A 12,598-nucleotide genomic window follows, 5' to 3' on the forward strand; every position below is an offset into this window, starting at 1 on the left:
AGAGAGGGAGGGGGGAAGCAGCGGCCATGGATGATCAGGGCTGCCCGCGGTGCAAGACCACCAAGTACCGCAACCCCTCCCTGAAGCTGATGGTGAATGTCTGCGGGCACACGCTGTGAGTGCGGCGAGGGGGGGGAACGGGCGCGGTGAGGGGAGGGGCGGCCGCTCCTCTGCGGGGGGACCGGGCGGCGGGGCCTGAGGGACACGGTCGGTTCCCCCCCCAGACTCCGGTCGGACCCCAGATCCCCCGCGTGTGTCTGTTGCGGCGGGGACGCGGGTCGCGGTGCGGGGCTGCCGCGCTGCTTTCGCTGCTTCTCCCCAACCAACGACCCGGGGCGGTGCGGGGCTCGGCCTGGCCGGTACCGGCCCCCAAGGCGTGGGGGGTTTGGGGGCATGGGGCAGGGAACGGAGAGAAGAATACATCTCTCACCAGTTTAAAAGCTTTTTGTTAGTCTTTAGTACTGTGCTTGGGTAACTGAGGGGAAAAAAAAAAAGGTGATTTGTGTTATTTTTTTTTGGCGTGATAATTGTGAATGGGGAGTGCTGCGTCTGAAGGTTTGATGCTGTTTAAAATGTTGGAAAAACCCCCTCGGAACCGGTGCTGAGCGTGTCGTTCCCTCATTCCGTTCTTTTTTTGTTTTGTTTTGCAACAGGAGTCATGACTCTTTTTTTATTATTATTACATTTTATTTTCCCCCAAAGCTGAGCACTTAGATGGTTCCCACAGCCGGCTCTCACTGATCTCGGTCACACTCTGAACTCATTCACTGCCGGCTCCGCAGATCTTCCTCAGTGTGGAAACTTTAAAGGCTCTGCTTTAAATCCTTTCTAGATGCACAGGACAGACACCTCATGCTGCAGCAGCAGCCCCACTTTTCTGGTTGGTTCGTTGGTTTTCTGTTTGTGTCTTTTTAGTGTCTTTCCATCTTTCCTGTGATACGTATATCTTGAACTGTTAAACTGCTTGTCAATTACATTCCAGAGACACAGCCTGGAAGCTTTGCTCCACTCATCAATGTAGGTGTTGTAAAGGAGCAGGGTAAAGGAACTGGATGGCAACAAAGGATTTATATTATTTTTTTTTTAGAAAAAAACATTAGTTTTCATCCATTTCCCTGATCCTCTGCAGCCACCCAAGGACTTCTGTTGCCGCGAGGGAAGGTGTGTGGGAGAGCAGCAGATAATCTCCTGTAGGAGAGGGAGGTGTAGGCACCCTGGTGATGCTGGCTGTGTGAAAGTGCAGTGTTAGCTGGAGTTCAAAAGGCAACGGCCGCATTTAGGCGAGGCTGTGCAGCTTTAAAACGATGTTTCTATCTTCTATTTCGGTAAAGATCAAAGGACAATTGATTTTGATCGTCTTCTGCTTTCTCAAGCTTCTCCAGAGTCACTTCCAGCAGAGGACAGCATGTTTCAGTTTGCTCTCCTGCGTTGGCTCTCAATGTTTTTTGTTTGTAGCTTCGCTTGAGAAAATTAGTCATGTTTTGTGGTTTACCAGGTCCAGCTGCTGATGCCTTATTTGGGGTTGATGTCTCTCTCTGTCTTGCTTTCCTCGTTTCTTCCCACCTGCGCGAGGACTGGCTCTGCTTCCCCCAGCTCCTGCTGTTCCCAGTTCTGCCTTGGACAGTCGGTAGCCTGGATCCATGTGGCCCTGGATTGCTCCAGCTGGGTATCTCTGCGGGGTGCTGGCCAGGAGAGGGCTGTGCAGACCCACCCAGATTGACCTTACCTGGACCCAGCGAGGTCTGTTAGTCCCTCCTTTACCTCCCCAGCAAAGAGTGTCTCTTCAGCTGAGCAACTCTGCTTTAAAGTGTATGTGTGTGAGGGTAAAGTTGGAGTCACTGTGTAACTGGGATCCCTGGATTTCTTTGGTTTTGTTGTCAGTAAGGGCTTTCTATCTTGATGTGCTTCAAGTGGGTCACTTTTCCTCTATAATATCCTTCCAATAGCTCCTTGAAGGCTGTATTTTTATTATTATTTCCAGATGGTGTTACAGAGCTTTCATGCTGGAAGTTATTTCTTAATAATGGTTAATAAAATCTCGTAATAACTGATCTAGAAGCTGGAAGGTCAGATGAAGCATTTGTGAATGAAATATGAGGGGGAAAGAAGGGAGGTAATTGATGTTTGTTCTTCTATAAATTCCCAATGTTTCAGGCAAAGGAAAGAAAGTCTAACTAATTCTCAAAGCAAAAGAGTTAACATAAGAGATTTACCCTTCTTAGGCGATCTATTCTGATAGCTTGCTGCTCTTAACATTGAAAATACTTCTCCTAATTTCTTATCTAAATTTATTTGCTATAGTTTAAGCATTTAAGAATTCTAACATGCATTTTATATGCCTTGTGAGCTCTTTATTACACGTCTTCTGCAGGAACGTTCACACGTTTTGGGAGCTTTCTCTTTGTTGTCTTCCACACTTAAGAAATCCCGTTTCTTCAATCTTGTCTCTTCAGTGATTTTTTTAAAATATTTTTTTTTAATACACATCTGTGGGCTGTTGTCACTGCTTTTCTTGAGGCTTTTTTTCACCTGTTTTGCATTTTTCTGGAGCACTGGAACTGGACATGGTGCTTCATCTGAGTCAGTACAACAGGCAGAGTCAAAATTACTTCTTGTGCTTTTCTTTTGATTCCTGCATTTTGTACATCTCATTAGGACGAGTCTTTACATATATTTTATCTTTGGTGGTGGTATGTGTGATTTATGTTTAGCATAAACTGCAGATTTTGTAGCACTTTACCGCTCAACCTCTCTGGGCAGAGAAGTATTTAACCTGCCTTCCCTGTTTGTTATGCAGCTGATTATTCTTATGTGTTTGCTCTGTCAAACTGCATATTATTTCAGGTGACTTTTGCACTTGCTTCAAGTGACTTTGGAGTTTGAGTCCTTCTGTCAAAGCGCTTCTAACTGTCCCAGAGTATCCTCTGTTAATTTCAAACAAACAAACAAACAAAACTTCTCTGTCCTGGTATGTTCCAATGTGTAATTTGTGGACAAGATGTTGTCTGGGAGATCTTGGAAGTTGTTGGCAGCAAATCCTTGCTAAATAGCCTTCCCTACCTCCCCACCCCCCAGCTTACTGTTTGTGACAGTGGAGAGTACTAAAAGATTAGAACCACGTGAACAGGCTTGCCACCTATTTTCTCTTTGACTGAAATAACGATAACTTATCTTTGGGTATGGTTTCTAATCATCTCTCAGTACTTCAGTGTGTACCGTGTTTGTTCACATTATATGACCGTCAATTTAAGCGTGTCAAAAGTCCACTTAAACCAAAACTATATTGCCTCTAGTTGTAGTTTCACTACCTACATTGTCACTGGGGGAAATTATACTCATTTGATATGATTTGCTCTTAACAAATTGTGTGTTGGATCTTATCTGAAACATGCAGGAGGTAGGTCATTTGCCTGATTATTTCAGCATCTTCCCAGGGGCTGACAGTAGCCCTGACTGGTCTGTGTTTACCTGTGTGTTCTCTTTCCTGCTCTTTAGGGGCAGGTGCTTTTGCCCTTTTTCAGACTGCTGGAACTTAATGCAGAGAGCAGAGATGATTTTTGATAACTGCCTTTGCCAGTTTTCAGGGGTTAAATGTTATGGCTACTAGATTTGGAAACCTCGAAGGACTCTCTTAATGCGGCAACCCCTGAATATAGTCCATAGGTTTATGGAAGCTTCTTAAGTTGTCTGCAGGAGCATATTGTCTTCATCATGCTTTCTGTTTGAAGCTTGCTGGTAAATATGCAGGGAAAAATTCAGTCTTGATTGACTTTGGTGGCTCAGGAGGCTTGGAGCAACTGCTCCAACGCATTTCCCTGTTCTGCCCTGGGTTCTCGGTCCTGCTGCTGCAATAGGAGTTACATGAGGTGGTTAATGCATCTTAGTGAATGAAGATCGATGCAGAAAACTCCCCAAGTGCTTCAGCATTGTCTGTTAGAGATTTTCTTCCCACTGAATAGCATTTTCGTGTTCTCGTCAGCGTTGCCTCCCAGTAGTTGCTTTGACCTTTCCAGTTCCGTTCACTGGGCTGTTGGCTTTAAGTGACCCTCAGTGATTTGATTTGCACTTGTGCGAAATATCTTGAATTTCCAATCATTAGAGATCCTTTACTTAGCTGAGATGATTTGTCAGTAAGCTTCAGATCGTTCTTCTGGGTTTCACACAGCTTGTGGTTTTACCATTAGTTCATTTTCTTTATTTTGTGGCTCTCTTTTTTTGCCCTTCTGAAGAATTGTGAGAGTTGCCTTCTTATGCCTTCTGTCAGCCAAATTGTTCTCACTTTCGCCTTCTTAACCAATTCTTCCCCTTTGGTTAGGATGAAACTAGAAGAGCCTTCCTTTTATAATTTTTTCCTTCTTTCTTCTTTTTTTTTTCTTTTCCTCTTTTCACCTTCTATAGAAACAAAGTTTATCTCAAAACTATTTGAGGACTCGTTTGGCAACATGTGTCCCGGTCGCTTCTCCTTTTTTGACCTATGTCTGCTGTGAAGCTTCCTCTTGCTGTATGAAGTCCACTGCTTTGGAGGTTTGGCTGGTTGTGATTCTTTTCCCCTCTTCATTAATTTAAATCTCTCTCATCTGGGGTAGATACTTTGTGTTAGAGTATCTCTCTCTTTTACCGTCACCTAGATCCTGCCAACAAACTCGTTCTAGATGTTAGCCCCAACAGACGCAGGTGGCATTTCTCCTCCCCTGTGTCTCTTCCCGTGGCAGTGTGGCTGACACAGCTCCTGGTGGCTTTCTCCTGATGCCGCTTGTTGGCCACGTTCAGTTCCTTGGTGGCCAGTGGGCTTCTGCAACGTGTCCCTGCCTGCTTGTGGCAGAGCAGGGGTTGGTGTGCTGATAAGCCCAGCAGTGCTGCGGTGGAGATAAGGGATAGGCAGATGAGTGCCAGAGGATGAAATCAGACATTGGGTCTCGGCTGTAAACATCCTTCAAGTTGGGCTTGCGCTGCGGTTTATTCCAATGGAGCTATGCCAAGCCTTACAAATATGGGAATGTTTGGGGGTTTTTTTGGGGGGAGGGGTTCTTAGTTTCTTGTTTTCCTTGGTTATTGCTTCCTTACCAGTATCGCCAAAAGTGTAATACCATATGGTTCTGGCATTAGAGTAATGTGAAACAAGCCTTTTCCACTATAAATAATCCCTGTCACTGAGAGGGAGGGTGATAAATTAGCAGTTAAAAGTTGTTCTAGGATGGAACTTAGTATGGAAATGCTCAGTTCAAGAATAATTAATGTCTTTTAAAGTTTATTTTCTTAAGTATAACAGAGGTTCAAGGCATCAGATACTTGATTTTAAAGACGCTCTTGTGCAGGGGAAGGTGTGTCTAATTATGGAGCAATGCTTGATTAAAGTTCCATGATGCATTAGTTTCTAAGGTGTACTGATGGCTTTGCCTTCTTTTAAAAGTTCACTCTTGAGAATTATATGCAAAAGCCCTTGTGCATGCATGACAATTTTTGATTATTCAGATAATTCCTGATGTCTGTTCTGAGTGTACAGATGCTGGGTGCGTGCTTGCCAACGGAGTTGTAATCCACCTGGCTTCATTTGAGACCGTGAATTGTCTTTTTCTCTGCCTGCTTGGATTTCATTGCCTGTGTTGAGTTTTAGGAGGCAGGTTAAGCGTATCCCACCGATTTACTTACATAAAGGGGAAAGGAAATGCATCCATCGAAAACGACATTAAAAGAATGTTAGGGTTGTTACTGCAAATGGGACTGGGTAAGGAAATTTACTGTTGGCTGTAAACTTGGACCATATGGTCTGCAACAATCAGATCCAAAAGTCTTCGGTAAAAAAGGTAGTTAATTGGGGCTGCTGCTTCAGCTTTGTCGTCCTACTGTCTGCTGTAGGGAAGAGGAGGGAAACTGGTACGTAAAGCTGGTTTTTTTCAGAGCCAGTCCTGCTATTCCAGCTACCTGTGACCCATCCTGACGTGTAGAGAGAGAAAACGTAGCTGTCTGCAGACCAACAAAAGCAAATAAAATCTTTTTCGTCCCCAGTGGTGCACCAGATGTTGTGATGTCTCTTTCCTGTGCTTGACATCTCTGGGAGACAGAGACACAGATACAAAACCAATGGGCTGGGTTTCAGCCGCTGCCAGTGGAGTGGTTTTGGGTTTATTCATGTACTGCTGCAATCTTAGATGGTAATTAATTAACTTGCTCTATTATAAATTTTTCTGGTGTCTTTTTCCTGTCCACAAGAGGCTTACAAAAAGGTGTCTAGGCTCCTCATTGTATTTTTTTTTTTTCTTCTTTTTCTCCTTTTCCCAGAGGGACAACTCTTTATTTCTTGCTTAGTGTGTAAATAATGCATCAAAATGAAGACGGCATAACAAGGCTTATGTGTCTAGGACCAACTTTGAATTGCTCAGAGGAGACATCAATTCACTGAGTTGTGTTGTGGGTATTCTGTAATCTCTTCTGCACCCTGTTACGGCTGTTTCAGGGATTCTTTAGGGAGTAAGTGCATCCTATGAGAACTCTAATTGCGGTGCTAACGGCTGCTAAAATGAGGAAACGGAGGTTTCATTACTTGCATATTTATTTTAACATAGGGAGTGTTTGGAGTTTTGAGTCTCTCAAGTTCCCCAGGAGTTGGAAATAGGAACGTCCCCGGTGAATTCAGGGGAGTGGGATCTCATGCCAGCATGTGGGGCTGGAGTCATTGGAAAAGAGTTTGGAATCTTCTTGTTTAAACTTCTTCCAAGTGAAAGGATCACTTGGCTTCCTGCTGCATTCTTCTCTGCAGTGTGGTTCAAGAAAATGCCTTTCTTATAAGATAGGGGGGAAGCCTTGGAGATCATGGAAAATAACATAAAACTGTATTTCAGCCAAGTGAGTTTGAGTGAAAAAGTCTAAGTAGAGGTAGGCAGTGAGGAACTGTCAGACCTGTAATTTTTAAACTGAGCATGTGGGATTAAGTGCTTAAACTCAAATTTCCTGCAGCAATTTTTTTTTTGTTGTCTCCAAATAAAGTGTCTTAAATGCAAGATATACAAGGACAATGATACCATTTCAGGGCTGTTCATTTGTAACATAAAGATCGGCTGTGATGTATGTGATTTTTAGGTGTTTATACAGAAGGCGAGGTGCAAGCTCATGAGTGCAAGCAATAGGAGAAGTGCTGGTTGAACTGGTGGTGTTTGCACAGGATTAGTGAGTTGAAGTGGCTTAGGAATGGTGGTGCAAGGTCATCTGTAGCAATGTGTGTTCACAGGTAAGGCAGGAATAGGGTTGAAGGAAGGACGTTCCTCTGGCAATGCGCGTTTAGCTTGCACCATTTTGTGAAGCTGCATGCCTAAAAAGCTGGCGTATCTGGCAGAATAAGTGTTTTATTTTGTCTCTTAGGCTTCTAGTTTTCTTGCTACTCCTGCCAGATCACATCTCGGGTTAGATTCCTGGGTGCTAGGTCCTTACGGGAAAAATTTAAGGAGTCTTGGTGGACTAAAGCAGATGGTGACTCCATACAGCTAAAAATCTCAACCAGATTTGTGTGGTCCCAAAAATGTCTGCCTTGCTTTGGGGAGATAATACGTTACCTAGTTTTCTTTATTGTCATTCCCAACAGTTTACCTCTGAGAGAATTTTCTTAGTTTTTTTCTGGGTAAGTTGGGAGACCCATCAGGAAGGTTGTCACTCACATTTGTCAGATGTACCATGGGAAGTTGGGTTAACTGGTTTGAAATAGTTAACTGGTTTGAATAGTTGAATAGTTAACTGGTTTGAAATAGTTGCACAATCATGACCTGTCTGCATCCTCAAAGGAAGAAGCAAAATTACTTCTTTTTTTTTAAGTGGAATGTATTCCCTCAGAAAGAAAGCCTTCTCCTGACTTCTTTGGGAATAAAAATCTAGGTCATCTTTCTTCTTTGTCTTTTTGGAGTTAGTCATGTTTTTATTAATTGGGATTAGATGCTCTTTGGACTCGGTTCCATCCCATTACTCTTCCAAAGTCTCTTTGAGTTAGTCATGGGAGGTGATTAAATCATTGCTGAAATACCCAAGAGGTTATTTCCTTCTGCCATCTAGTTTGATGATGAATATTTGCTTTTAAATTTCGCTCTGCATCATGGTCTTAATACTTCTGATGCAGTGGTGTTAATGCTTCAGTTACATGATTGTTTGGTTTTAAAACTGACATATTTAGAAAATCTTTTCTCTGTTGAGCTATCAGTTGGCGTGCCTGCTTAGTAATACTTCTTGTCTGCTTAGCAAAGCTTGCAGAACTCTAGTCCTCATTCCTCGTAAGTACTTTTTCAGAAATTTAAATTGTGGTTCTGCGCTGAGATGGAACCTTGGCAACAGGAAAGCTATTGGGTTTAACCTGCATCTCCAATCAGTCAATTGAGAAATAAATTCTTTTTCCTTGGTTCTCAAAATTGACTGGCTAAATCTGCAGCCTGGGGTCCTGGATATGGCTAATGGGTTTGGGTACCCAGTTTGAGGAGTTTACCCTTCTTACTGGGCAAGCGTTTACTATCATGGTCATGTTGAACATGGTAAATGTCCAGTATGGTAATGGTCCTGCACTGGTGTGGTAAATTTCTATGGTTAAAATAAGTGCTTCTCAACAAGAAGGCAAACACAATGACCTTTTAAACAATTTGATATTAGGCTTTTTTTTTTTTTTAATTGCATCTGCAGCATTGTAATTCAAGCTAATAATTGTGTGGGTTTGTGAGGAAGAAGGACATTTGACTTGCTTCTATGTGGTTGCATTAGCTCCCAAATGCTAATAAGTGATATGCATGGGTTTAATATTTATGAAATTAAGCAAACGTATTCCTGAGGCATTTTAAAAGGCAGGTCTCAGTAACTGTAAATTCTCCACAGGAGGGATCTAAAAGTGCCCTCTTGGAGTACTCAGAAGTTGCATTTGTGTCTGCTCTTTGGCTGGGGCTGTGTTTGGTTTGGTTTTTTTTTTCTCCCAGGTCAACTGAAGGTGCAGTTTGAAGAAGAGCTAGGTCAGCATTTTGGAAGTGGATTGCTCCAGTGTTCAGCTCTGGTTAGGAAATTAAGAAATAAAAAAAAAATGTCTTTGATATTACCAGGATATGCGACAGGCAGAGTGCTGAGCTTGCGCTGGGGACGCTTCATGTGGCTGGTTCCCTCTTTGCTTTAATGACATGGAGGAAGCAGTGGATGTTGCTTCACAGAAAGCCCACTCAGGCTTTAATAAAAGTTGTAAGTATTAGTCCAAAGAATGAACTGAATTTCATGGTGATGTCTACTTGGGTTTTCTTTAAGAAATGTTTTGCAAGAAAAATATTTGACAGGACCAGATCTGACAGAACAACTTAGCAGCAACTGCCTCTATACGTGACCAAATTAGATGTTAATTGTCATAGCTAAGAACATTTTTTGATGCTCTGAAGATGATATTCTGAGGTGTTCTTCCTTTGAATATAACACATATTGGGGGAGAGAACATATTAGGAAATTCTTGCAGGTGTTTTTGTGTGGAATGCAGTTAAGCTCAGAGAAGTGAGAACGAGATGCCTCTGACACAAAGGAACAACGAGCAAGTCATCTGATAAATATTTTGGCCCCAAGTTGGGAAGCATGTAGATAATGACTTTTGCCGTTCGCACAGTCCTGCCTCAACGACTGGCACTAAGGTTAAATTATGTTTAAGTATTTGGAGAATCCTGGGCTTAATGGGAGCATGACATCTTTAACATTAAGGAGGAAGGTAAGTGGTTCTGCTGAGAGTTAGGAAATAGTGTGATGGGGCAGAGTGAGGAACAGTGTGTGTGTTTGGGTTTTTTTTAAAAGAAACAATGTTGAGGTAAAAGTTCCCAAGCCCTAAGAATGTTCTGCTCCCCACTTTTTATGAATACCAAGCAACGCGGCCAGGCTCTCGGTCTCTCTGCCAGGGTGGCAAAGGAGGACTGATGTTCCTAGACAGCAAAAGGCAAGGGAGTGGTTTGGCTAATGTTGACACTTTTAGACTTCTGAGCCAGAATGGGAAGTGTTAGGTCTTAATTGGAGAGGAAAGTTTGGCACTGGGGTTAGAGGTATTGCAAGAGCTGCTGGCAGAGCTGGGGTGGAGAAGGAAGACCTCTGGTCCCAGGCAAGTACAGGCAGACAAACATAAACGTCTTTGTCATCCTTACTTGCAATGTGTCGTGTGTTTTCTGTAAAAAAAAATAATTAAAAATAAATTCATCACTTCCATGGGGATTAGGAGTTGAACAATCTGTAGGTGTAACAAATGACTAGATGATCTTTAGTGTGAGTATGTGAATAGCCTTGTGTAAATAGAGGAGTTCAGGTTCTTCTGGGTGTGGCTGTCTGCAGGTTTAAGATGGCCAAAAAAATAGTCTTTACCCACCCTGGATGGCGTCAGGAAGGACTGTTTGTGGCAGTTGTGTAGTTTGATAAGCCTGTGACTGATGTGCTGTGAACTGGAGGTGGGAGGCTGCTTTTAAATCTCCCAAATCACCTTGTTCCAGGAAAAAAAAAAAAGAAAGGTTATCTTTAGTTTGGGGATCTGATTGTATTTTGTAAAGGGGGAGAGAGAAGTTACAGAGCTGAGGGCAATGCTGGGATGATGCTGTGATCATTTTCAGCTGGGCAGGGCTGGAGTAATCAAGGAGAAGTACTTGTCTGTTGAGCACAGTCTAGAATTACTGTACTTGTTTGAACCTTTTTGTTTCCAGTCTTGAAAAAAAACCTGTCCTACAATTTTGCTGAACAAATCCTTGATTTCTGTTCTGTCTTCTCGGTTTTGGGGAAAGGTAATAACAGGATGGAACGGCACATGTGGCCAGAATGAGCTGTCTCCACGCGGGCAGCATCTCAGGGATGTATGAGTGGAACAGCTCCCCCTTGGAGATTTGTTCCTTGGGCTGAGGTTAAGGAACTTGAATTGCATGGGTTCCTGTGGGAACCTTTGCTGCCAACTCACATTTTGGAAAGGAGCCTCCTGTTTTGCAAGGAATGTGTGACTGGAAAACATCTTGTGGCTTTGGGGCCACTGAAATGCTGTCATGGAGTCGAAAAGGGAGGTGGACTCCAGTCTCACTGTGTGGCAGTAAATGAAACAGCAAAGGTCATGAGGGGGACTTGTTTGGAGAAAGGGGTTATGACTATGTGAGGACTTGAGAGGACGAGTGATGACTGGGCTAGTGAAACATTTAGGGCTATCTGGGAAGACTGAGGAAAAACTGGAATCATAGAATCGTCTAGGTTGGAAGGGGCCTTAAAGATCATCTAGTCCAACCATCAACCTAACTCTGAAAAAAAATAAGTAAGAAATAAGCAATAAAAAAAATCACTAAACCATATTCCTGAGGACCATGTCAACCCGTCTTTTGAACACCTCCAGGGATGGTGCCTCAACCACTTCCCTGGGCAGTCCATTCCAATGCTGAATAACTCTTTCCGTGAAGAAATTTCTCCTAATATCCAATCTGACCCTCCCCTGGTGCAACTTGAGGCCATTTCCCCTTGTCCTATCTCCTGTGACTTGGGAGATGAGACCGACCCCTGCTTCTCTACACCCCCCCTTCAGGTAGATAGAGAGTGCGAGAAGGTCTCCCCTCAGTCTCCTCTTCTTCAGCCTGAACAACCCCAGCTCCCTCAGCCTCTCCTCACAAGACTTACTCTCCAGACCCCTCACCAGCTCTGTTGCCCTTCTCTGGACCCGCTCCAGTGGAGCTAGAGCCATGTGAGATGTGAGGTCCTAGGAGGGTGAATGCATGGGGAGCTGGTGGCTGTGGGAAGATCAGAGGTAAGGACAATGAGCATCTGTGTGTGTGTGTGTGTGTGTGCAAGGGGTGTCTAAAGGGAAATGAGCTGAGCAAGGAGTCTGTGCCTGGATCCAAAAGTCTTGGTTGGGGAGGAAGAAAGGATGTGGAAGGGGTTGTCGCTCTCGTGTCTTGCCTTCCCTTGTTTGGCTGGAGCAGCACCTGGGGTGTTGGACTGACTGTGCAGAGCCCTGGGCTGGAGTTGGCCACGTTCCTGGGGCCCAGCATCTCCTGGGGGCTTCGGCCGTGCCGGTGGGACTGTCCTGCGGGAGGGCAGGCTTCGTGTGACGGCTCCCCCCTGCCCTGGGAGCTGTGCCCTGGGCAGAGAAATCCCATCCAGCGCTGATGCTAATCACTCCCAAATCAGGAATGTGAAATTTGGGCACGCTTCAAGCGTTAATTATAGTGGCTTAATTTCCTTATCTGGTGCCGAGGGAATAACACTACCTCATGGTGGTTTTGAGAAGGTCAGTTATTTAATGCTGACTGTGCAAGCCAAAGAAAACTGGAGGGGGGGGGGGGGGGGGGGGGGGGGAAATGTCACAGCAGGATTTGAACAGGGCAGAATAAACAAGGTCTTGAGGACAAACCGACGTTGTCTGCATGCACGTTCCTTGGGCATTGCCTGTCCAGAGGGCTGGCAGAGGTGGCAGTCTTCACCGGTCCCAACGGGTTGGGAAGAACAACGCTGCGACATCCGAAAAAGTTGGAAAGAGCAACATCTCGATGGCCGGCACGCTAACCGTAAGGAAAAGATGTGGAACCCAGGCCGTGTGTTGTACAGACTTGTCGGAGGGATAACATGACGTGGAGGCCTCTTCCCGGCTGCCTGGCTTTGG

The 12,598-nt window shown here is 44.3% G+C and overlaps 1 protein-coding gene across 2 annotated transcripts in view; it reads left to right on the forward strand.

Annotated features, from left to right (window-relative positions):
• Positions 1–6: 6 nt before the first annotated feature.
• The window catches only part of MNAT1 (MNAT CDK-activating kinase assembly factor 1), a 127,225-nt gene continuing 114,633 nt past the window's right edge, over positions 7–12,598 (forward strand). For both annotated transcript variants that reach the window (XM_014966594.1, XM_014966596.1), the window contains exon 1: positions 7–115. In XM_014966594.1, coding sequence (XP_014822080.1) covers positions 27–115 — 89 coding nt within the window. In that variant the 5' untranslated portion in view covers positions 7–26. The remainder of the gene's footprint in view (positions 116–12,598) is intronic.

Source organism: Calidris pugnax, unplaced genomic scaffold (assembly GCF_001431845.1).
Source record: "Calidris pugnax isolate Ruff unplaced genomic scaffold, ASM143184v1 scaffold74, whole genome shotgun sequence".
Taxonomy (NCBI): Eukaryota; Metazoa; Chordata; class Aves; order Charadriiformes; family Scolopacidae; genus Calidris; species Calidris pugnax.